Source organism: Narcine bancroftii, chromosome 2, assembly GCF_036971445.1.
Source record: "Narcine bancroftii isolate sNarBan1 chromosome 2, sNarBan1.hap1, whole genome shotgun sequence".
NCBI lineage: Eukaryota > Metazoa > Chordata > Chondrichthyes > Torpediniformes > Narcinidae > Narcine > Narcine bancroftii.
Window position 1 is genome coordinate 228,602,668 of NC_091470.1, and position 25,565 is coordinate 228,628,232.

A 25,565-nucleotide genomic window follows, 5' to 3' on the forward strand; every position below is an offset into this window, starting at 1 on the left:
TTATGCTGTATCTCGGCATGACTCAGTATGCTGGAACTTCACAGATTGTCTGGAAATGTACTTTAAAGTTCATACCAAGTAAATTAAAATACTGAGTAAATTCAGGATGTTCCTTAACATGAAGAGGTGACCAATATAGCGCAAGTTGCAAAGCAGGACAACAATCCTGGAGGGCACCGTTTCGGTACAGAGGCAGCCATGCATAACTTCAGGTCAATGACATGCAGCAAAGTGCTTATCTATTCTCTGGATATTAACATGCCAACTGAGCTCTATTGGTTTCTTTCTCAGTAATCTGTTTTATCCATCTGACTGCAGTCTGCTGCAGGCGGTTATTCTGTTAACCTGCTCAGCTTGTCCAATTGTTCAAGTGGATTGAGACAGTGATCATAATAAAATCATTCGTGTGGCCAAACCAGCTGGCCTTCCATAAAGGGGCCCACAAGTGCCGCTGGGATTGCTGTAAAATTCCACTCGGGTGTTAAAATCTGGACAGGTATTTCCTCTTGTCCCTAGCTTCAGGAAATTGTCTTTGGATGAGCATCATTTTGTGGACAGTTGTAGAGCGTTGTAGCCTCTCAAATTACTCACAGGCAATTAAGTATTTTTTATGTCGTGCAACCAATAGTGTAAGAGGCAAGCAGTACATCCAATGTTGTCGGTTTGCATACAAGGATTGCACAAAAAGCCATAGGTTTAGTCTTGGTTTAGTGGACTTAGTTGGGCTGGGCAACGGGAAACTCAAAATATCATAAGATCTTTACTATCCTCGTGAGAGGGAAGGTTGATAGGAGAGATTCTGTATGAAAGTAATCACTATGGTGAACCCTGTGAGGCGGAAATCACCGTACAGAATTGTTTTTTTGCAATGGAAGGTGGCCTCTCCTCGTTCAGCAGACCAGAAATACATCCTCCTCCCCACCCACCAACCTATCTTCGCATCCACTTTGATGTCATGTTGCAGTCAGGAAATTGGCTTCCTATCTGGATGGTGCGTACCAGAGCAGCAGTCAATCTGTTTGTCTCTTGTTTGAACTTGTGTTCCCTTGTCCTGCACTATTTATTGGTTTAATTGGTCTTTACGTCATTCAATCTCATCTCTCAGAGATGAAATATCTAACTCTCTCTCATCAGTCACCGTATCCTGGATTTCCAGCACTTGCACTTCCTCTAATATTTGGATCCATCAGTAAAGAAGATTAGACAGAATAATGGAGCTGTTGTTTGACCCCAGGTCATTATTTTCTTTGTATTTTATTGTTTTGGCTATGTATCTCAATGTTCTGTTGGTTTCATTAGCTACCATTGGTGTTGTTGGCTGTGAAGTACTGAATCTACTCAGACCTCCATATCACTGCTATCTCATGGAAGCCCCTTAGGAATCAGGAACCTTCATTCACCTTTGGCAGTCAGCTTGCTGGTGGTTCTTCCCAAGCTTTACACTTACCAGTTTCAAGATCTTTCTCATAGCCAACTCTTCCATCACAGAAATCCTGGTATCTTTTTTGATTTTCAAGTGTTTTGCTTTCTTATTATTTAAATTATGGAGAGAATTTCTGAACATTAGCTTACATTTTATATTTAATTTAATTTGGAGATACAGCACAGTAATAGGGCCCTTCCGGCCCACGAACCCCAAATATACCAATGAAACTATAAACTAGTCTGTCTTTGGATAGATGCACGCACAGACGCACTCATTCACAAACACATTTATAGCCACTCAGAAACACGCACACTCACGAACACTCTCTCTTTCTGTGTACACACACACACACAACACACACCCACCCACACCACACACACACACACACACACACACACACACACACACACACACACACACACACACACACACACACACACACACACAATATTAGTATAGTCATGGAATTTATGAGTAGTTTCAATTAACCGGGTAACAGACTTCACTACATCGAGGACATCAACAAGAGGCAGTATCATAAGAAAGCAGCCTCTAACCTCAAGGACCCCCACCACCCAGACCATGCCCTCTTCACTCTGCTACCATCGGGGAAAAGGTACAGGAGCCTGAAGACGAGCACTCAGTTGCACAAGGACAGTTGCTTCCCTGCTGCCACCAGATTCCTGAATGATCAATGAACCTTTGTCTTTTTTGTTTCTTGCACTTTTTGGATTTATTTTGTAAGGTCGTTTATATAAATGCTGATGCTACTGTAAAATAATGAATTTCGTGACATGCACTTGTCAATAAATTCTGATTCTGGTTTGCATGAAATTAGTCATCTTTGAGGACCTTTATTCTCCACTCATTACTCCTAAAGGCATTGAAATCATGGACTATAACTCATGGCTCTAGGCATTCCTCAAGATTTTACCCCAACCAAACTGTTGATCGTAGGTAAGAATAAAAAAAAATGATATTTTAATTTCCTTCCCTAAACTAATGGATATTAAGGTGACTTAAGTTGCATCCATTGACACCCTGGAGATGAATAAATCTGTACAGACATCCTCATTTATGTGGCACTGTTACAGGTACTTACCTAGTTCCTTTATAGTTAAGTTTTTTTAAAATAATGATTGAATGCTTCAGTTATGAGTGCCTGTTCCAAGTGCTGAACCATCATTTAAACTAATTGGTAAAAGAATTAGAGGGGTGAAGATGTATTTCATCTTCACCTAGAGGGTAGTGGAGTCTGGAACTTGTCCCTGAAAGGCTAACAGTGAAATACTCATTTCATTTAAGAAGTACTGGTATTTGGATAAGCATTTTCGACTCTGCATCAACCGATTCCGGCCATTCAGGTCCATGCTGCCAATTGACATCCAATTGCAAACCCCGTTACATTTTTTAAGGTTTGGAGGAAACCGGAGCCCCCAAGGGAAAACCCACACAGGTCAAGGGGAGAATGTACAAACTCCTTACAGACAGCATGGGATTTGAATCCCAACCACCAGCAATGTAATCTCCCTCTTGTTGTTTACCTTCTATGATTCTGTAACAGTCATTCTCAACTTTTTTTTCTGCTATGGCCCCTCCCCCTCCCCCACCAAGTACTCTGCTCAAAGTTTATAGGCCCCTTTCCTGTGAGGCAGTCAAGTTTTGGTTTATTTCGTATTTTTCTCCTACCGGCTACATAAAATAATTATGAGAGGTGAAACGAAAACAAGGCATTTACTGGTGGGGAGCGTAGGGCCTTTGTTGAGAATGGCTGGTCTATAACATGTTAACTTGAAGAAACTTGACTAGATCAGAATGAAACATAATGGACTAGAGGAGGTGATCATTCCATCTGCCCTCCGCTATTAGCCTGTAGCCCTGTATCCTCTTAATGCTGACTAAGCAGTGTAGATACCTCTAGTCGCATATTTGAGCCTCTGAGCAGGAAGCACTGCCAACAGAGAAGAAAGCAGCCCAGAGATAGGGATCGAATGCTGAATATTGTCTGGGTGGACAACAATTTGTTTTCCAGTGCAAACAGGTGGCTTTTGATAAGCCACTTATTTACCTTGCACTGATTGAGCACTAAGGAAAATGCACTCAGGAAGTTATAGTCCATGGGAATTGATAAGTAGCTTTGCCTTTTGTTCAAGGTTAACAGGACCCTTTCTCAGCGCAATCAGCTGACATACTGTCAGCCGGGGACTGGCTGCTCCGTTTGATCCTGGGCTCATTCACCCAGAGCTAATTTGATTCTGCTCACTGGGAGAGGTTTGCATTTTTGTTCATTTTAAGTTGATTTTATGGTTAGCTCTTCCTGATTTGTATTTACTCAGGTTGCTTTTTAGTAACACACCCCCTCCAATGTATTGGAGGCTGGGTGTAATTAAACTAGCTTTTGCTTTCAAAGTGTTGATTTATCATAGTGAATGAGCAGTGTTGTTCCATATATTGGTAATCAATTGGTAATATGGTTTTAATTTGCTAGAACTATTATTGATCCTTTTAAATCCTTTCAAACTGATGATTTTGGTGGCCAAAATCTAGACATGCTTTCACTGAAAACAAAGATACAGGCTGAGGCCTGACTTTTAGTTCATCTAGGTGACAAGTATTGAGGCTAGTAGTTGTTTTGCCAATCACAAAGAAGTTTAAATACTTCTAAATTGCCAACAGAATTAACTCTGGTAAGAATTCCTGTTTTCTTTGGCTGTGTTTTTTCATGACAGAATATTAAGATATACACGTCATGTTAAATTAAAACTTGATTTAGAAGCATAGAAAATAGGTGTAGGAGTAGGCCATTTGGCCCTTCAAGCCTACACTGCCATTAATTTTGATCAAGCTGATCATCGACTCAGTACCCAGTACCGTATCCATTATACAACTGTGACACAAGCTCATCTTGGGTTTCTTGCTGTTTTTTTTACTCTCTCTCTTTCTTGGAGTGGAGTGTTCAGTATTTCCAGCTTTTGTTTTGGTAAAATAGAAAAAAACATTCCAAAATGCTTTCTTATTTCTTTCCCAAAGCTGAAAGTAAACTTTTAGGAAAGTTTGGGGCCACACATTTGGCAGTGTTCTTATTATTTGATTGGCCCATGGTTATATCATCATATACTTTCGAACATCCAAGCACCATTAATGCAAAACCAGTATAATAAATTCATGAGCAGAGAGTTGGCTGTGCTTGATTGGGAGAAACATTGAAAGGAACAAGCAATAGTTCACATTCTAACTTTGCAAAATAAATCCTTTAAAGCACAAACTCGAGAGGAGGGGTGGGTGGGGGAGAGATTCCTTCTTAGCTGTCAAGAGAATTTAAGGTATTGTCAAATCCACTGAAGGGATATACGAAGTTGCCAAAAATAGCTTGAGGATAGAGGATGTTTTAGAAATTAGAAAAGGAGGACCAAGACATCGATAAAGAAAAGAAAATTAGAGATAGAAAGGTGTAGGGGATTGTGAGAGACGTGGAAATGGACTACAAGAACGTCTCTGGATTTATGGGTTATTATCACATGTATTGAGGTAAAGTGAAAAGGTCAGTTTGCATGTTATCCAGTGACCATAACTCTATTAGTGATGGAAAAAGATAGGATTAGTCCACAGATTAAAGTCTAGATTAGGGTAAGGTTCTTTTTTTTTAAATTAAAAATTGAAATTTAGACATACAGCACGGTAACAGTTCTGTGCTGCCCAAATTTCACCCAATTAACCAACATTTCGAATGGTGGAAAGAAACTGGAACCCTGGGGGAAAACCCATGCAGACACGGGGAGAACATAAAAACTCCTTACAGACGGCGCAGGATTCAAACACCGATCCCAATTGCTGGTGCTATAAAGGCGCTGCACTAGCCACTATGCCGAAAGTTCAGCTTTTGATGGCATTTGACAGGAACTTGCTAAAATTGAATGGGACAGGCTGTTTGCAGGTAACGGGAAGCTTAGCGAGTGAGAGGCTTTTAAAAGAGAGACAGGGAAAGTCTTTGAGAGCATCTTCCTTTGGGAAGATTAGGGATCCCGGGATAACCAGACATATTGCGACTCTGGTCAATCAAAAATAAGGCATGTGTCTGTTACATATAAGTTGAAATTGTGCAAATACTTTGAAATTAGCAATTTCTGCTCTTGACAACTCTTTGTTTGCCTTTATGGCAGGCGAACGTTGATATATATTGTGTATTTTGTATTTTTTTTATTATTACATGATAATAAAATAAACCTTGAGCAGTAAAGAAGATGTAAGAGTTCACTGAAGAGGGAAATGAGGAGGGAAGAAATAAGCCAAAGGAAAACCCTAAGATTCAAAAAGTATATTAAAAGCAATGGAATAACTGAGGAAGAATAGAATCCCTTCAAGATCAAGAGGGGAATCTATTTGTGGAACGACAGGAGATGGATGAAGTCCTTGATGAGTATTTTTCATCTGTATTTACTGTGGGAGAAAGACATGGAGGTGAGGATATTTGAAGTAAATAGCAATGTCTTGAAGACAGTCCGTGTCACAGAAAAGGAGGTGCTGGAAGTCTTAAAACACAAAGGTTGATACATCCCTGAGGCCCAATCAAGTGTATCCTGGGACATTATGGGAAGCTGGGGAAGAAATTACAGGAGCCCTGGGCAAGGTTCGTGTAATCCTTGGGCCAAGAGTGAGGAGCTGGAAGACAAAAAGGTGGCCAGTGTTGTGCCTTTGTTTAAAACAGGTTGCAAGGCCATCATGGAACTACAGACCAATGAGGTACAGTTGGCGCAATGCTGTTACTTCGCCAGCAATCAGGACTAGGGTTCAAATCCTGCACTGTCTGTGTGTACTCCCCGTGCCTACATGAGTTTTCCCGGGGGCTCCGGTTTCCTCCAACCATTCGAAATGTACCAGGGGTTTTAGGTTAATTGGATGTAATTGGGCAGCATGGATTCATGGGCTGAAATGGCCTATTACTGATGTATCTCTAAATTTAAGTCTAAGCTTAATAATGGTCACTGGTCTTGACATGCTTCCCTACTGACACCTCAGACACTTGCCCTCCCATGTTTCCCAAGAGGAGGTTCAGCGTTGCGTCCTCTCTAGTAGAGCCATTTTTGTGTTGTTTGAGAAGACTTTCTTGGACACATTTCCTAGTAGGGTGCTGAAAATCTGCATTTTCAACCTCTCATTGCTGCAGTCAGAAGTTGCCACTTGCTTCAAAAAGGCATCAATCATCCTGGTTCTCAAGAAGAGTAGTGTGAACTGCCTCAACGGCTATCGCCCAGTAGCACTAACTTCAACTGTGATGAAATGCTTTGAGAGGCTGGTCATGGCCAGAATTAACACGTACCTAAGCAAAGATCTGGACTCATTGCAATTCACCTATCGTCACAATCGCTCCACAGTAGATGCAATATCGCTGACTCTCCACTCAGCTCTGGATCACCTCAAAAACAGCAATTTACACCTGCTCTTCATTGACTACAGCTCGGCCTTTAATACCATTATTCACTCAGTGCTGGTCAAGAAGGTACAAACTCTAGGCCTCTGTACCCCCTTCTGCAACTGGATCCTTGACTTGCTCATTGGAAGTCCACAGTCAGTATGAAGTAGCAAGAGTGAAGAAAGGGAATGTCTAATGTGTTGACATTAAATATGTTCTACCGTTTTAAAATGTGAATGAACACTTCTGTGCAGAGGGAGGCATTTAGTGTTCAAGAAACAGTCAGAGAAAATCATTTCAATAAATTTTTCAAACGGGTTAAAGTTACGAGACAAATGAGTGCAGATGTCAGGGATTCCTGCAATGATGGGTGCATACAAAGTGTGTTTGGATGAAGAAGGAAGATCTCTTAATTTGTAATCGGAGTGAAACACCAAAGTCTGCAGATGACACGATTGTAGTAAAAACACAGAAATGCTGGAGGAACTCAGCCGGTCTTGCAGCGTCCATTGGAGGTAAAGATATATTACCGACGCTTTGGGCCTGAGCCCATCTTCATGGTTACGCAAATGGCTACAGATGCTGTGATTATAGACATCAAGAGAGGGGAAAGGTGAGAATTGATTGTGGTGGTGGGGGGGGGGGGGGGGATGGGGTTTGGGTTTGTGAGTACAGAGGTGGGAGAAAGGAGACAAAGGGAAGGGGAGACATAGAGATAGAATGAGGGGGGGGGGGGTGTGGCAGGGGCTAATGTATACTCCAAAATCTGTGTTATTGTCATCTGGTTGGAGGGTACCCAGACAGAATATGAGGTGTTGTTCCTCCAATTTGCAGGTGCTCTCATTCTGGCACAGCAAGGGAATGGGATGGAGAATTGAAATGAGTGACTACTGGAAGCTATTGCAGAAGACAGAGCAGAGGTGCTCAGTGAAGCGATCTCCTAGTCTGTGTCCAGTCTCTCCGATGTAGAGGAGACCACATTTACAACAAAAACAGAACTCTTTCAGAATCAATATTGTAGCTCCTTGGGTTTATATGACGTTAGTTAAACAGTGCAACTGTTGAATTGGATGATCAGATGGCAATGCAAGGAAAGTGCAATGAAAAGTAATGTAAATTGTTATCTAAGATTACTCGTGAAATAAATTGGGATATTGCTATCTAATCTGTACCAGTGACAAAGAATTCTTATCATTATTGAAGCCCATTTAATTGCTTTTGTAATTTGTTTTCACTTTCTTATCTTTTTACACCTTTTTGCTTGTTCAGTGCTAAGATGTTGAATCTTTGGTGTGAATAAACAGGCACACGTTGTTCTCTGATAACTTCTCAAATAATGATTGGCATATGGTCAGGGACCAAGATTGCCAGGATTTACAGAAATAATACTTGTGGAGAAAATTTTTCTCACTATAGTTCACCCCCCCCCCCCCCCCCCCCAACAATATAGAATTTAAAATCATTCAATTAAAAAAAAAGATTTTGGGAGTAGAAAAAGTTAATGACCATTTCTCTCTTGTGTCACTGAAAATTCAACCAGGCAGTTCCTGTTATCAATGCAAGAAATATAGAGGGTTGTGGGTGTAAAGTTGGGAAGGATTAGATTGTTGTGGAGGTATGTGTACATAGGTTGGCACAACATCGTGGGCTGAAGGGCCTACTGTGCTATAATGCTCTATATTCAATCACCCTTGTGATCTGATGCAGTTTTAGCAGCAGAATCCCATGTTCAAATTGTTCACCCTGTAAGGTGCTTCTGGAGTTTTGCACTAAAACACGAAAGTCTGCAGAATAACTTGGAACACTTAGTCCTGGGCATGTGTGTCGGGCATTCCTGGAACAGCATGTTCTTAGAACTACTGCAGAAGTGGGAGACTGGCGAGATGCGAAGAGGCCACGCCAACGCATCTACTTTCTCAGACATTTGTGGAGATTAAGTATGTTGATCCTGCATCCATGGGGTCTAGGCCCAAGATGGCAGCACCTGTATTTGCCAGAGGCCTCAAGGGGTTGCTGACTCAAGGTGAGCAGAAGTCTGGAGCAGGGCACCAATAATGGGGAGTAGACCCCCCACCCCCACTCCAAGCCCATTAAGAAATAGAAGCAATGGAGGCAACCCTAAGGATGGTGACTCTACTAGCGGACCAGCAAGGACACACACAGGCATCAAGCTGTTGACGAGTTGCGGGTGAGGAACCCACACAGACTGTGGGCTGCTGGAAACTTGAGGTCAAAGGACTCACACCAGGCTGCAGGCTGCTGGAAACTGGCTCTTGGGAACCATGTATCCTGAGGGCAAGATGGCTTCCTTAGGGCTTATGACGAGGCATTTCATTTTAGTGGGACTGTCACGTTAAGGCTAGTATAAGCTGCGACCATTCACAACAGTGGAAAGAACTGATGTGGCAACAACTTGTCCAGCATGTACCACCTTCAGTACTTTTGAAGAGAAGAGAGGAAATGTATTGCTTTTCCAGGGATGCAGGTGGGAAGAGTCATGTGTGAGACACACTTAAAAGAACAGGCACTGTGTGATCAGCTGCCATTGTTAAAGGAACAGCTCTTTGAACAGCAGCCAGCTGAAGATACTGGAGGATCTCTGTGTGGTAATGGTCAATTTGTTTGTTTTTCCATCAGGAGAATTTTGATCCCCATCATGACCAAAGGAAAGGTAATTTTGAAGGGGAATTAATGTACCACACTGTGACCAAAAGAAAGGTCACTTTGACTGACCAGTATTTGGGTATTGGAAGCAGGAAAAATACTGCATTTGGATCATTGTAATGGTCATTTTGGACCGACCGACCTGATTCTGGCTTCTGGAAGTGCTCTGAAAGTCATTATACTTTCCACAGGGCACCTTTAGAGGTCCTGGAAAAGGCGAGTTGTGATCACCACTTGTCCGAAAGGACATTCTCTCTGGAAGTAACTCGACCAACATTTTGTGAGTCTCGGTGATCTGTCACTCAGTCTCTCCAATCTCATATGTAATTATTTCTTTCACACACACACACACACACACACACACACACACACACACACACACACACACACACACACACACACACACACACACACACACACACACACACACACACACACACACCCACACAAGTTGGGGTTAAATTTAGATAAGGTAATTAGATAAGTAATTCATAATAAAAATATTTTTTAAAATTTCACTGTCTTGGTGAATTGCTGTTGGTCTGTGACGTAACTGGCTCTGGGTGCTTGATGCTTCCTCATAATGCCGGAGGTTTGGATCTGGGCTCGAGTTGGTGACGGTTTGAACTGAACTGGAGTCCTGTGCAGCTGCAGGAACACTGGAGGCGAATCCCCGGATACTCAGTGACTCTGGGGAAATCTCTTTTGCTTCTTTTTCTCTGACTGTAAGGGGTGCTGGGTAATGGTAATGGTGAATTTTATGGTGGGGAGGCACAGTTAGTGCAACACATTTAGAGTGCCAGTGACCTGGGTTCGAATCCTACGTTGTCTGTAAGGAGTTGGTATGTTCTCCCCGTATCTGGTTCCCACCCACCCTGCCAAAACATACAGGGGTTGTAGGTTAATTGGAATATTTGGGCAACATGGCCTCATGGACTGGAAGGGCCTGTTACTGTGCTGTACGTCTACATTAAAAAAAATTAAAGGAAATTTTGTGTAATATTACATTTTTTAAATTACATGACAATAAATGGAATATTCCATCAAACCTCTAAAGGTGCCCTGTGGAAAGTATACTGACTGGTCGGACCACATCCTGGTGAGGTCATTCAAGTGCTCAGGAACACTGAAGGGTGCAGAAAATTGCAAATAAAGGCAGGTCACCACAGGGTCCGAGCTCCCCTCTATTGAAGACGTATATGTGTGGTGTTGCCTTACCTTGGTAACAATCTCTTCTCACTGCTACCTTTGGGAAGAAGATCCTGAAGTTCAACATCCCGAGGTTCAAGAACAGTTTTTATGCCATGGCTATCAGACCTTGAACCTCCCCATACTACCCATATCACCATAAAACTTGTGGGCAGAGTTAGCCCATTTGGCCTATTGAGCATGCTCTGGCATTCAAATAATGGCAGATGTATTCTTCCTTCCAACCCTATTCTTCTGCCTTCTCCCGATGGCCTTTAACGCTCATAGTAATTAAGAACCTTGTATCCTCTGCATTAAATCTTCCCAAGGGCTGGGCTGCCACAGCAGTCTCGGTCTGTCACAATGAATTCCACACATTCTCCACCCTCTGGCTGAAGAAATCTCTCCTCATCTCTGTTCCAAAGGGAAGTCCTTTTACTCTGAGGCTGTGCCCTCTGGGCCGAAACTCTCCCACTTATGGCCCTTAACCATAAATTTCACTAAGACAACATTTTTTTTCTTGCATAACTGGCTGGGAATATCACCTGTCTGTCCTTTAAATTTATTGTCTCTTTCTCTACTGTAGCAATTTAATGTATGCGATTACAGTTGGTCTAACAAATCTGCTTGGCTGCAGCAAGTAAGAATCTGTTTGGAAATTAAGCAACCACTCAAAAGGAACCATCTTTTAAAAATTTCATGTCAAGGAGATTATGATCCTTTTTAATCCTTCACTCCCAAATCCAGAAGGGATGGACACAGACATTACTTGAGTACATGCTGTCCCAAGTACTGTCTTGTGTGTGTATTGTACTTGTGAGAATGACTATAAACTCATGTATAAATTCCCATATCCAAGGGGCCTTCCACCCTAAAATTAGTCCAGCTGTTCAGTGTCACCACCTCACCATTCTCTCTCCCCTCCCAACTTGGCTGGCAGTTTCATTTCTGCCCTGACCTTTGGACTCTGGTCACGTGCAGCTCTTCACACCATCCAAGCAGTCTGCTGGTTCCAACCCCCTCACCCCAGCTCTTCACTGTTCCATTTCTTCATTTCCAATCATCCTCCTCCAAATCCACTTGTGAACACCCCCCCCCCCCCCGCCTCATTCCCCCTCCCCCTCCTCATCCTCTCTGGGCCATCAACATTAACCATCTCTTGCCACTCAGAACAGTGGATGAAATGCCTGCTGCTGCCCTGCATCTATGTAATTCAGGGATGTGTGGAAATTTCTGAGAATGTACACACCCAGAGACATCCTTGCGAAAAGTTGTATAAAAAGCTGTAGGTGCTGAACATCTGAAATAACAGGAAATGCTGAGGGTGCTCAATGGGTCAGACAGCATCTGTGGAACATGAAACAGACTTAATATTTCAGATTGAAAATATTTTATCAAATCTGACCATTTCTGAAGTTTCTTTGGGGTGGCCACATACTGAGATGTTCTGTGAAAGATTGTCAGAGTACATACATGACATCACCTACAACCCTGAGATTCTTTTTCCTGTGGACCAGGTAGAATTTCTAACTAATGGAAACTGTAGACTGTATACAAGAAGAAAGACATGTAAACAAACTGTGCAAATACAGAAATATAAATATTCAGTAATAAGCAAAATAGGAGTCCTTGAAATGAGTCCGTCCCTGATTGAGTTTGTCGTTGAGGAGTCTGATGGTGGAGGGGTAGCAGCTGTTCCTGGACCTGGTGGTACGAGTCTTGTGGCACTGAAACCGCTTTCCTGATGGCAGCAACAAGAGTAGAGTATGCCCTGGCTGGTGTGGATCCTAAATGATTGCTGGTATTTTCTGATGGCAGTGTTCTATGTTGATTTTCTCAATGCCTGTGATATCCTGGGCTTTGTCCACTACCTTTTGCAGGGCTTTCTGCTCCAGACAGTGATGCAGCCGGTCAACACACTTTCCACTGCCCCTCTGTAGGTTTGCCAGGGCTTCTGATGTCATGCCGAACCTCCACAAACACTTGAGCAAGTAGAGGCGTTGACGTGCTTTCTTCATGATGGCATTAATACGATGGAATTAGTATGATTGGTTGTGGGATCTCTTGGGAGGGCAGTTGTAATCTGTATGCTATGGGACTTGAATTGTGCGAATGCCACATAAGGTGGAGAGAGGTAGCTACTACTTCCATTCCTCTCCCCCACCCCCCCCCGCCCCCCTGGAATCTGAGTGGGTCCCTTAATCTCTTGTCGTACTAGTCTGTAGCTGACCCTCTTCTCTCTTCAGGTGGTTGTTTATCTGCGAGTTGAATGGCTGCCTATTCACACCTCATGGCTCTTTGTCTCTTTATTTCCCTTATTAGCTGATTACAAAGAGAGCTTCAACACCATTGGAAACATTGAAGAAATTGCCTACAATGCCATCTCTTTCACCTGGGATGTGAATGAGGAAGCTAAGGTGAGGATTAAAAAAAATGTAATGAATAGAGGTTTGGATGCCTCTGTACAAACCACGTGTGTGAATTTTTATTTGGTTTTCAGTGTGCTCATTATTAAACCAGCCTGTGCCTGCACCTGGAATGAAAGGGTGTGTCAAAACAATGAAATGGTTCCATCCTGTTGGATGGAAATTTCCTGAGGCTGTCAAGGCTCTATCAGAGAAGCAGGGAAACTCTAAATCAATGTGAATTGTGTTTTGACAGAGCCTTGAGAGCAATTCGAAGGATATTGGGATGGCATCAGCATTTTGATCTTTTTTTGTGTATTTTGCTGATATTTGCCCCATGTGATTCTATCAGAACCAAGTCGATGGAATTCCTCACCACAGCACCAGTCTCGCTGTCAGGTGTTCACTTGTAAATGGTAAAGATCACTTTAAATAGAAGAAGCTCGAAGGAGGGCTTGAGCAAAGTTTGTTCATATCCTTACTCCTTTTTAAGATGTAATATATGCCAAAAAGCAAAGCAAGGCAGATAGGAAAGGAGATCCCACCCTGAAACTCGGTGGCGATTGTGTTGGAGAGGGCATGGTCAGCGCGATGCTATTATTACAGCATCAGCGACCTGGGTTCGAATGTATTTAAGGAGTTTGTACATTCTCTCCTAGTTTCTCCAGGTGCCGGTGACTGCCCACCATTCAAAAATGCATGGGGTTTATAGGTTAATTGGTGTATTTATGAAGCATGGGTTGGTGGGCCGGAAGGGCCTGCTACCATGTTGGATGTCTAAACGAAACAGAACTAGTCACAATCGAGAGTGTCTCGATACTGCTGCAGAATCCAAAATTATTTCTGTAAATGTCATGCATTTGTCATGTTATAATAAATAGAATTTATTATGCTTAGGTTTGTGTAAATATGTGTCATTTACCCTGCTTTTTGTGTCCACTGTGTTCGAGATTCTTTCAAGGGAACAGTACTGAGTGACCTAGTTTTGTTTGTCTGCTTCCACATGCAAAGGCCCATAAACAAAGTAAAACCCGAATGCAATCCACAAAGAACTGTAGCAGTGAAGATGATTCGTTCAAGTTCAGGTTTATTATCATATACAACTAGATGAAACCATATTTTCCTGGCAACAGCACACACACACACACACACACACACACACACACACACACACACACACACACACAGCAATGCACACCAACTCCCATACAAACACATGCCCCAATACAAACACATGCCCCAACATGCATGCACAGCCCCAACACGCACATGCACGCACCCGCATGCCTGTACCCACCTGCACACATGCACCCACACACAATAATCAGATATATATGTAAAGATATAAATAAATTTTAAAAAAAAATAAATATATAAAAATATAAATATTTTGGGATGATTTACTCAGTTAAAGGGCACTGTTCATCAATCTTGCAGCCTGTGGGAAGAAGCCAGTTCCTAACCTGGCAGACCTGATTTTGATGTTCCTGACCCTCCTTGATGGGAGCAGGTGAAAGATGCTGTGTGTTGGATGGATTATTTGTGCCCTATTTAAGTAACACTCCCAGTAAATGTTGTCAGGGAGATCCAAGTGATCTTCTCAGCTATTTTGATGATCCTCTATTGACTTCCAGCCCGGATGCTTTGCTACTACTGTACTACACAGTGATGCAGCTAGACAGGACACTCAGTTGTGCTCCTGTATAAACTTGTCCAAATGGGGGGCGGTAGCCTCGCCCTCTTCATCCCACCACTTGCTGCAATGAGTCACGATTCATAGATGAATAAACATATAAAATCTGTGAAAGCCTCATCTGGACATGCCCCACTTTGCAAACATCCAGAGCTGTCACCTTGTGTCTCAATTGTCAACAGTTTCCCCTTCTTTTGTGTTCACTTGCATTGGGTTCATTAAGGGAAAAACTGTTTTGAAAGCATTAAGTAACTGTCATTGATTTTGCATTCCTCAGGTAACTGAATAGGCAGTGGTCTCTATGTTCACATTTAGCTTTTGTAAAAGCTTATGCAAATATAGTGATGAGCTTGGAATGGTAACAGTTCAAATTATTTAAAAAACAATGAATTTAAATAACTTTAGTTCATTTCAGGTTAGTTCTTAAAATAAGGCTTGTAAGCCTCCACACTACCTCTTGCATAGACTTATTGTCTGCTTGACTAAGGGTTACAATTAAACTTGCTATGACATTTCTTGTTGCTAGGATACTGTCATAGTTGAACTGACTTGAAAGGTTACTGCAGGAAGAAAGTTTGTCAGGTACATATTATTAACAAACTTGGCTCTTTCAATCAGTCCTTTCAGATATTAGAGTCATTGATACAAGCTGCTGTTGCTCAGGACTGCCAGACACTGCAACAATGACTTGCACACTTTGGGAAATGAGGTGGCTGCAAAGGTTGTCTTTTAACCGGGACAGTGCTGCAATCATGTGATTTACTGACACACTAAAGATAGTTGAACAGGAGCGTGGGTATGACAACGACTCTGTATACGCTTATCTTTGTGAGGTTTTTCAGTTGGTTGTTTTTCCAGACTCTTTTGTGTAGTCTTCCAAAGGCGCTATTTGCCTTGGCGAGTCTGTTGTCTATCTCATTGTCGATCCTTGCATCTGATGATATGGTGCAGCCGAGATAGGTAAACTGGTTGACCGTTTTGAGTTTTGTGTGCCCGATGGAGATGTGGGGGGGCTGGTAGTCATGGTGGGGAGCTGGCTGATGGAGGACCTCAGTTTTCTTCAGGCTGACTTCCAGGCCAAACACTTTGGCAGTTTCCGCAAAGCAGGACGTCAAGCGCTGAAGAGCTGGCTCTGAATGGGCAACTAAAGCGGCATCGTCTGCAAAGAGTAGTTCACGGACAAGTTTCTCTTGTGTCTTGGTGTGAGCTTGCAGGCGCCTCAGATTGAAGAGACTGCCATCCGTGCGGTACCGGATGTAAACAGCGTCTTCATTGTTGGGGTCTTTCATGGCTTGGTTCAGCATCATGCTGAAGAAGATTGAAAAGAGGGTTGGTGCGAGAACACAGTCTTGCTTCACGCCATTGTTAATGGAGAAGGGTTCGGAGAGCTCATTGCTGTATCTGACCCGACCTTGTTGGTTTTCGTGCAGTTGGATAATCATGTTGAGGAACTTTGGGGGACGTCCGATGCGCTCTAGTATTTGCCAAAGCCCTTACCTGCTCACGGTGTCGAAGGCTTTGGTGAGGTCAACAAAGGTGATGTAGGGTCCTTTGTTTTGTTCTCTGCACTTTTCTTGGAGCTGTCTGAGGGCAAAGACCATGTCAGTAGTTCCTCTGTTCGGCTCCGAATCATGGATCCTCTACCGGCATCATCTACGGCTCCTAGAACGCTTCCACCAGCGTTGCCTCCGCTCCATCCTCAACATCCATTGGAGCGCTTTCATCCCAAACGTCGAAGTACTCGAGATGGCAGAGGTCGACAGCATCGAGTCCACGCTGCTGAAGATCCAGCTGCGCTGGGTGGGTCACGTCTCCAGAATGGAGGACCATCGCCTTCCCAAGATCGTGTTATATGGCGAGCTCTCCACTGGCCACCGTGACAGAGGTGCACCAAAGAAAAGGTACAAGGACTGCCTAAAGAAATCTCTTGGTGCCTGCCACATTGACCACCGCCAGTGGGCTGATATCGCCTCAAACCGTGCATCTTGGCGCCTCACAGTTTGGCGGGCAGCAACCTCCTTTGAAGAAGACCGCAGAGCCCACCTCACTGACAAAAGGCAAAGGAGGAAAAACCCAACACCCAACCCCAACCAACCATTTTTCCCCTGCAGCTGCTGCAACCGTGTCTGCCTGTCCCGCATCGGACTTGTCAGCCACAAACGAGCCTGCAGCTGACGTGGACTTTTACCCCCTCCATAAATCTTCGTCCGTGAAGCCAAGCCAAAGAAGAAAGATAGTTGAATGCTCAAGCATTGCTCTTCATAGTTACTGCTCTGAGCTGTGATGAGCAAATGGCCAGGCAATTGGGTTAACGATGTCCCCCACTGAAGACATGAAAAGGTGTTCAGGTCTTGTCCTGGAAATAATTCTTGGCTCCAGATAAATTTGATAAACATATGCATTATCCAAAGGTAAATTGAGCTTTGATGTTAGATTTCTCCCACTTCTCGACTGTTTTACTGTTGACTGACATCATCCTTCCTGTTCTTCTGACAATTAAGTTTGCTTACAGTAAGTGTTGTCCATTATTCAAGTTGGGTGGTGTGGACTCCTGGGCTGAAAGGGCCTGTTACTGTGTGTCTAAATTTAAAAAAAAAGATGTGATTTCAAGACACTAAGAAAATAATAACACGATTGAGCAGAGTCAACGTGAATTTATGAATGGGATATCATGTTTAACTTGAGGATGCATCCTGCACGGTGGATGAATGAGAACCAGCAGTTGGAGTGCAATAGGATTTTCAGGGCACTTATGATGAGGTCCCACGCGAGAGGTTGCCAAATAAGGATGAAGCCCGTGGAAATGAGGCTGATGCATGTTAGCCTAGATTGAGAGTTCTCTTTAAAAGTAAAGAGTAGGAACGTGGACCCTTCTCATGTTGAGAGGATGTGATCATTGGTGTGGTTGAGAGAATGGTGTCCCAGCTCCAACGATTTAGAATCCTTGTCAGTGTTTCTGTTGAGAGGACCAAATGTAATGATCTAAAGTTTGCTGATGACATGTTGGAAATGTAGGGAATGATGAAGATGCAGAGACGCCCCAAGGGGATATAGACAAGGTGAGGATATAGACAAGGTGGGGATATAGACAAGGTGGGGATATAGACAAGGTGGGGATATAGACAAGGTGGGGATATAGACAAGGTGGGGATATAGACAAGGTGGGGATATAGACAAGGTGGGGATATAGACAAGGTGGGGATATAGACAAGGTGGGGATATAGACAAGGTGGGGATATAGACAAGGTGGGATATAGACAAGGTGGGGATATAGACAAGGTGGAGATATAGATAAGGTGGGGATATAGACAAGGTGGGGATATAGACAAGGTGAGTGAGTGAACCAACTCAGGAGATGGAATACAGCATTTGAAAAAATGTGAGGCTTTCCATTCCTGTAAAAAAAAGAGAAAAATTTAGCTTTTTATTGAAGCGTGAAAGATTAGGAAAAGTTCAAAACAAGACCTGGGTGTCTTTAACGGAAATGCTTTCAAATTGCAATTCAGGTCCGATCACTGGGTTGTGGGTGCAGGGTAAACCTTTCAAATCGCAGTCAGACCTACCTGATAAATTGCCAACCTTGAGATTTAAGGGGGAATCCTGCCCCTGTGATGACGCGGCAAGTGGTGCATCATGCAGTCAGTTCTGTTTCTGTTTTAAATTCGGCTAAACCCCTCCCCCCCCCGCTCCCAGCAGCCAGTCCCCCCTACTCCCAGCTGCCAGTCACCCTGCTTCCGGCTGCCAGTTAAGCCTCCCCACCCCCACCCCGGCTCTGGGCCGCCAGTCCCCCTGCTCCCAGCTGTCAGTCACCCTCCCCCTGGCTCCTGGCTGCTAGTCATGACCCCCCTCCCGGCTCCGGGCTGCCCGTCTCCTGTGTCCCCTCCCCCAATCCCAGCCACCAGTCCGCCCCCACACCAAGTCGCCAACCCACTCCCCCGGCCATCAGTCACCCCCTCAACTCCCAGCTGTCAGTTCCCCCTTGCCCCGGCAGTCAGTTCCCACTCACCCTGTCAAACGACACTCCCCCCAATTAGTCGCCCCTCCCCATCATTTCCCCCCCCCACCATTGGTCGCCCTCCCCAGTGACGTGCTGCTGCCACAAATGGGGGGGCGGGGGGAGTGATTGCTGCCAGTGCCAGAGTGGTTCCAGCAGTGTGGGGGATTATCGGTAAGGAAGATGGCCAAGATGGCCATTGCTCCCGCCTCTCCCCCCCCCCCCCCCCCCCCCCCCCCCCCCACCCCGATCATGTAACCCTCCACCCCGTTCACAGCAGTGACACTTCAGCCAGGAGTTCCCCTGTGTCGCAAGCGCTCAAGCACTGACATCACCAGAATAACCAGGTCGGCCATTGCCCTTTTCAAACTGCTGGAGCAGGATGCCTGGGTATGTTTAACTGGGTTCCCTGACCACCTCTGCAGTAGGGTATTGACTGGGTTGACCTGCTTGGACCCTTTCAAATAGCCATTTACCTGGGTTGTCAACCCAAGCAAATTGCCTGGTTAGCCCCATTTTCCATGGCAATTTGAAAGAGCCTACTGAGAATTAATATGTAGGAGAAGCAGGCAATTAGAATGACAAATGGTACATTGACCTCTCTTGCTGGAGAAATTGAGCACAAGAAGACTATGATTATGTGGCTCCTTCCTTAGACCACATCGGGAGCATTGTGTATAATTCTGGACTCCATTCCAAAGGTAAGTCATTCTTGCTATAACTTGCAATGAAGGCTGATTCTGGGACAGTGGAGCCAGCATTGTGTGTGGGAAGATTAAACAGATGTGGCCTGTGCCCTTAAGAGTTTAGAAGAATGTGGATTGACCTTCAACATTCTTGAGAGGATTTGACAGAAGGTTGGGAGAACACATCTCTGGCTAAGGAGCTTAGAACTTGTGGTTACAGTCTTAAAATAAGAGGTAGGCTACCAAGGAGTGACGTGAGGGGAAAATTTAATTTTAATTTTTAATTTGAAGATAAAGCATGGTATCAGGGCCTACTGACCCACGAGCCCATGCTGCCCAAATGCACCATTCTGACTAGTCTTTGAAAGGTGAGAGGAAACTGGAGGGTATGATGGGAATGTACAAACCCCAACAGACAGCGCCAGATTGGCACTGGCACTGTTATAACATTGTGCTAACTGTACTGCCCTTTCTCCACTCTGAGGGTAGTGAGTCTTTGGAATTCTTTACCAGTTATTGATTGCATTAAAAATTGAAATCAGCAGATGGATGGGGTTTGAGGAATTAAGGGATTCAAGCATCAGATAGGAAAATAGGGTTTGAGATCTTGGAGCAAAACCCTCAGTGGGCTGACTGGGCTACTCCTGGTCTATTTCTCAACCCTTTGTCAGATCTGTGAGTTTCAAATTGGAAATGCTATGGATGATCAGCAGGTCATGGAGAGAGGTAAAGGCTTAATGAGCTGCAGTACTCTCAGTCTGACTTGCTGCCCACACTGCCCCGTGTGTTAATCCCACAGTTACATTCACTTGGTGCGGAGTCAGCAGGGCCTCCTGGACATCTTTGTACTATGACTCTTCTGTAGGCACAAGAGGTTAGGTGGTCTCGGCCTGCAGAACCTGGAGCTCTCCTCTTCCCCAAACAGCCCTGACCGTCTTTGACAACAATGTCACCTGTCACTGCTCTAAATGTCTGAGGAAATAAATGCAATTAAAATAACGTTCAAATTATTGAAATTAGTTTTATTGCATTTAAAGAAGTGAATGTACTTCACTGGGTGGTGTGTATTTTTGTAGGATATGATAAGATGCTGGTTGAAGCTTAGCTCTGAGACTTAATGATGTGCCAACATGAAATGAGGGACACCTGTGAACCTAACACATCACAAAAAAAATCCAACAATGGGGCAGCACAGTTAGTGCGCAACGCTGTTATGGCGTCAGTGACAGGGGTTCGAATCCGGCACTGTCTGTAAGCAGTTTGTACATTCTCCCTATGTCTGTATGGGTTTCCTCCAGGGGCTCTGGTATCCTCCCACTCTTCAAAACATAACATGAGTTGTAGGTTAATTGGGTGTAATTGGGCAGCATGGGGTCCTGGACCGAAAGGGTCTGTTACTGTGCTGTACATTTATAAAACAAAATGTCATTTGGCAAAGAGTACTTTGGTATTTGATGATGACCTCTAGTAATGTGCATAGGCATCGTGGACCTGGTGGCCCTCCAGTTTTCACAGGATATATAGATTTCCCATATGAAAACTGAAAACACATTTGGGTTAACGCAGGTTGGGCAGCACCTAAAGAAATGGAAGCAATCAGACTGAGGACTCTTCATTGGTTCCAAAATATGTGTGTGTGTGTGTGTGTGTGTGTGTGTGTGTGTGTGAGTGAATTGCAAATGATTTGTGGTTTTGATGATCATCTGAGCTCTCATGGAAGACACAACTTTATTATTTTGTTGGCTGATGCTAAAATTACCAACTCCTAGAACATCCCAGAAAAAGTTTGGGATTAGAAGTAGAAAAGGAGGTATAATGGAGGATTTTATTTGTGACAGAAGAGATATTTGATAGTCCTGCACCTTCACTAAACTGTGGGTTCCGTGGTAACACCAAACTGCAAACTCCATACCTTCAATACTACAAGCTGGAAACACTAAGCAGGTCAAGCACCATCCATGGAAAGTGAAACAGAGTTAATGTTTCAGACCAAAGATTCTTTGTCAGGATTCCATTCCTTGTGCCAGTCACATGCATTGTTTGAGGAAATCTACACCTAATTAGTGTTTGCCTGCTTTACAGGTTCAATTCTTTTCCCAAAGTAAAGGCTATAATTATTTTTTAAAAATTTAATGACACAACAAAATATCTTTTGCTCCTTATTCCTTAAAATGATCTATAAGCGTCCTCTCCTATATTTTAACAAAGTTGCTATTAGTCCTCAATAAGAGGGAATAGCCTTACAATTTATATCGAATTCAGACTTTTTAATTTAAATTTAGGTATACAGACAGTAAGTAACAGGCCATCTGGCCCTTGAGCCCATGACCCCCAATTAACCTTTCTTTTTTCTTTGGCTTGGCTTCGCGGACGAAGATTTATGGAGGGGGTAAAAAGTCCACGTCAGCTGCAGGCTCGTTTGTGGCTGACCAGTCCGATGCGGGACAGGCAGACACGATTGCAGCGGTTGCAAGGGAAAATTGGTTGGTTGGGGTTGGGTGTTGGGTTTTTCCTCCTTTGCCTTTTGTCAGTGAGGTGGGCTCTGCGGTCTTCTTCAAAGGAGGCTGCTGCCCGCCAAACTGTGAGGCGCCAAGATGCACGGTTTGAGGCGTTATCAGCCCACTGGCGGTGGTCAATGTGGCAGGCACCAAGAGATTTCTTTAGGCAGTCCTTGTACCTTTTCTTTGGTGCACCTCTGTCACGGTGGCCAGTGGAGAGCTCGCCATATAATACGATCTTGGGAAGGCGATGGTCCTCCATTCTGGAGACGTGACCCATCCAGCGCAGCTGGATCTTCAGCAGCGTGGACTCGATGCTGTCGACCTCTGCCATCTCGAGTACCTCGACGTTAGGGGTGTGAGCGCTCCAATGGATGTTGAGGATGGAGCGGAGACAACGCTGGTGGAAGCGTTCTAGGAGCCGTAGGTGGTGCCGGTAGAGGACCCATGATTCGGAGCCGAACAGGAGTGTGGGTATGACAACGGCTCTGTATACGCTTATCTTTGTGAGGTTTTTCAGTTGGTTGTTTTTCCAGACTCTTTTGTGTAGTCTTCCAAAGGCGCTATTTGCCTTGGCGAGTCTGTTGTCTATCTCATTGTCGATCCTTGCATCTGATGAAATGGTGCAGCCGAGATAGGTAAACTGGTTGACCGTTTTGAGTTTTGTGTGCCCGATGGAGATGTGGGGGGGCTGGTAGTCATGGTGGGGAGCTGGCTGATGGAGGACCTCAGTTTTCTTCAGGCTGACTTCCAGGCCAAACATTTTGGCAGTTTCCGCAAAGCAGGACGTCAAGCGCTGAAGAGCTGGCTCCCAATTAACCTACAACCATATCAAATGGTACGTATCAAATGGTGGGAGGAAACTGGAGCTCCCAGAGGGATTCCACACAGACACGGGCGGGGAGAATGTACAAACTCCTTGCAGACCGCGCCGGATTCGAACTGGGGTCACTCGTAGTAACAGCAGTGTGCTAATCGCTGTGCTAACCATGCCGTCCTGATCAGAGGAGAGATTATCCATTCCAACCTGTTAAACTCTGGCTCTCTCCCTCTCTTACTGTAAGGGGCACTAGTCAATGCTAATGGCAACTCTTTGTCTGCCTTAAGACAGGCTAACGAAAATTTAATGTAACATTAATTTTCTGCTGTATTACATGACAATAAAAGAATCTTAATGAAATTTAAGAAGTTTTTGGAGTCAGATAATAGTTTCCAAAAATATATATCTGTTAGCTAGCTTTATGAAGAGTTGCAGAATTTAACGAGATTGAAAGTTTTAAGATGCAAAGCAGCCAGATTCTAATAATGTAGGACATGCTTCTTCATTGGCTTACTACTCCTGCTAGTGTGACCCTAAAGTGGAGATGGGGAGAGAAATCTGTTTGCATCCACTGTCAAAGTTATGGGTGTTCCCACTTAATTGGACCTGGCCCATTCCCCAGTGGAACATCTAACATTCCAGCCTCTACCTGCTCCTCTCCTGACTTGTGGGTGAATTCCCAGTGAAGGCTGAAGTCCTGGCATTCACAAAGTCCTAAAGCTGCTCAAAGGAAGCCTAATACCAGCAGATCCTGTCAGTTGGTGATAAGAGTTTTACTTAAGAGCCTTCCCTTGCTTTAGCCGAACAGGAATGTAAAGGCCTCAAAAGGGTGAAGTTGCAGCAAGAAATGGCCTCTCTTGTAATATTAGGATCAGTGTATTGTGGCCTCTTGGTTCACAGCAGTGCTGCAGTTGCATTGTGGAACATGAAACCCCATTGTTCTATTTACTAAACAAGCAGGGTCCATCTTATGCTCTGATTTCATCATCTATAAATGGGTGGCATCCATTGCCTGGGACGCTGCTGAACATGATAATGACAGTCATGTCAGCATTCCCTCTTGCTGATAATTAATGTTCCCTGTTTTTATTTTCTGCTCCAGATATTCATCACTGTGAACTGCCTGAGCACAGATTTCTCCTCTCAAAAGGGGGTGAAAGGCCTTCCCCTCATGATACAGATTGACACCTACAGCTACAACAATCGAAGCAACAAACCCATCCACCGGGCATTCTGCCAGATCAAAGTGTTCTGTGACAAGGTGTGGTGAACAATGCACATTGGAAGCAAAAGAGGATTATTTTTTTTAACTTCTCAAGTTCCCAAAACTTTGCTTGGGAACAACAGGTTTATTATCTTTAAAATATTGTGCAATCGAAACCGCACTTCACAGATTTGTTCCTCTCCAGTTTATATGATTTTCAGAAGGAAATGCATAGCTGAGCACTTCCCTCCGATTCAACCTGCTGACAGGCCTTCAGTGTCTATGATACCTGTTTTACCTCCTTTCACCTTCAGGTTTATTTTATCACTGCAATACAGGTATTGCGGAGTAGAATCCGTGAGACCATAAAGAATTGAACCAAACTAAACAGGCAGCTAGCTGATGTTTTAGGATGAAATGGACCTTTCTGCACCGCTTCCACATCGATGATGTCACAGCACCATCTAATGACCCTGCTCAGAATTGCACAAATGAAATTGCATGATCATGTGCGTTAATTAACCTTCCAAAATCTCCTCTTTACCATAGCGTGTTCCCTTTATAATCTTTATCATGAATTAGTCTTTCCCAGTGATCCTTGACAGTTAAATTGCTCAAAAGTGTGAAAACTGTAATCTGAACCAGTTTTATTGCTGTTCTATTTTCATATGCTCTGCCTGATGTTGGATATGTGGTTGGGGAGTGATGTTGGTGGGAAAAGAGATAGTCTCAGTGTCTTCTTGTTCTCCTTTTCTGTGTGATGAGTATAAATGTCAACAGAGCACATGTTAGTGCATACTGGTATCAGGCAAGATGTGACATTGCCCCAATCTTTCTCTGTGCAATGCAGCACCTCATTTCCAGCAAGCTTCTAGCTGGACCATAATTAGTTTATAAGACAACGTTCAAACTAGGTCATCTCAAGCAAAACCACCCCAACGGTCATTGGGCTGCACTCTGCAGACAACACCAGTGCAGATGCATATTCAGAGAGCAAGTCTCAAGTCATCATCAAGTCGTTCACTGAAGCTTACACTAGCCTTGCTCTTAATATCCACAAAGCAAAGGACACCTGACCTTCCACCACAATGCAAAACGACTGAGCAATAAAGGACTCCAGCAAGAGTGTTATAAAATAGGCCAATAACCCATTCCTTCCCTGACAGAATTTATTGAACCAAAGGCAGGTGTAGTTCTTTTTCCCCCTGTTGTATTTCATGGGTGATCAGACTTGTGGACAACTTTGCGTTGTGCCAGATACAGTGATAATCAAGTTCATGGTTATTTATTACGTGGTACAGTGAGAAGAATTCTTCTGCAAGCAGTCTAACAAGCCAACTCAATATTCATACAAAGTGGAAAGGCAAGTATAGAGTTACAGTGAAAAAGATCAATTAGTACATAGCAAGGGCAGCATTTTATGGGGTTCATTCAAAGCCCGATAGCTGCAGGCAAGAAAGAATCTTTTCGACTGTTGATGTGCAATTTCACCCTTTTCTCAGATGGGTGGAGGGAGAAGAGAGTGTCACTGGGTTGTGATGGGTCCAGTGAATTGGCAGTGGAAGGTGTAGGTGAAG

The 25,565-nt window shown here is 43.9% G+C and overlaps 1 protein-coding gene across 3 annotated transcripts in view; it reads left to right on the plus strand.

Moving 5' to 3' along the window:
* grhl2b (grainyhead-like transcription factor 2b) overlaps positions 1 to 25,565 on the plus strand; it is a 580,987-nt gene that overhangs the window by 536,055 nt on the left and 19,367 nt on the right. For all 3 annotated transcript variants that reach the window (XM_069920439.1, XM_069920440.1, XM_069920441.1), the window contains 2 exons: positions 13,011 to 13,105; positions 23,887 to 24,045. In XM_069920439.1, the coding sequence (XP_069776540.1) occupies positions 13,011 to 13,105; positions 23,887 to 24,045 (254 nt within the window). The remainder of the gene's footprint in view (positions 1 to 13,010; positions 13,106 to 23,886; positions 24,046 to 25,565) is intronic.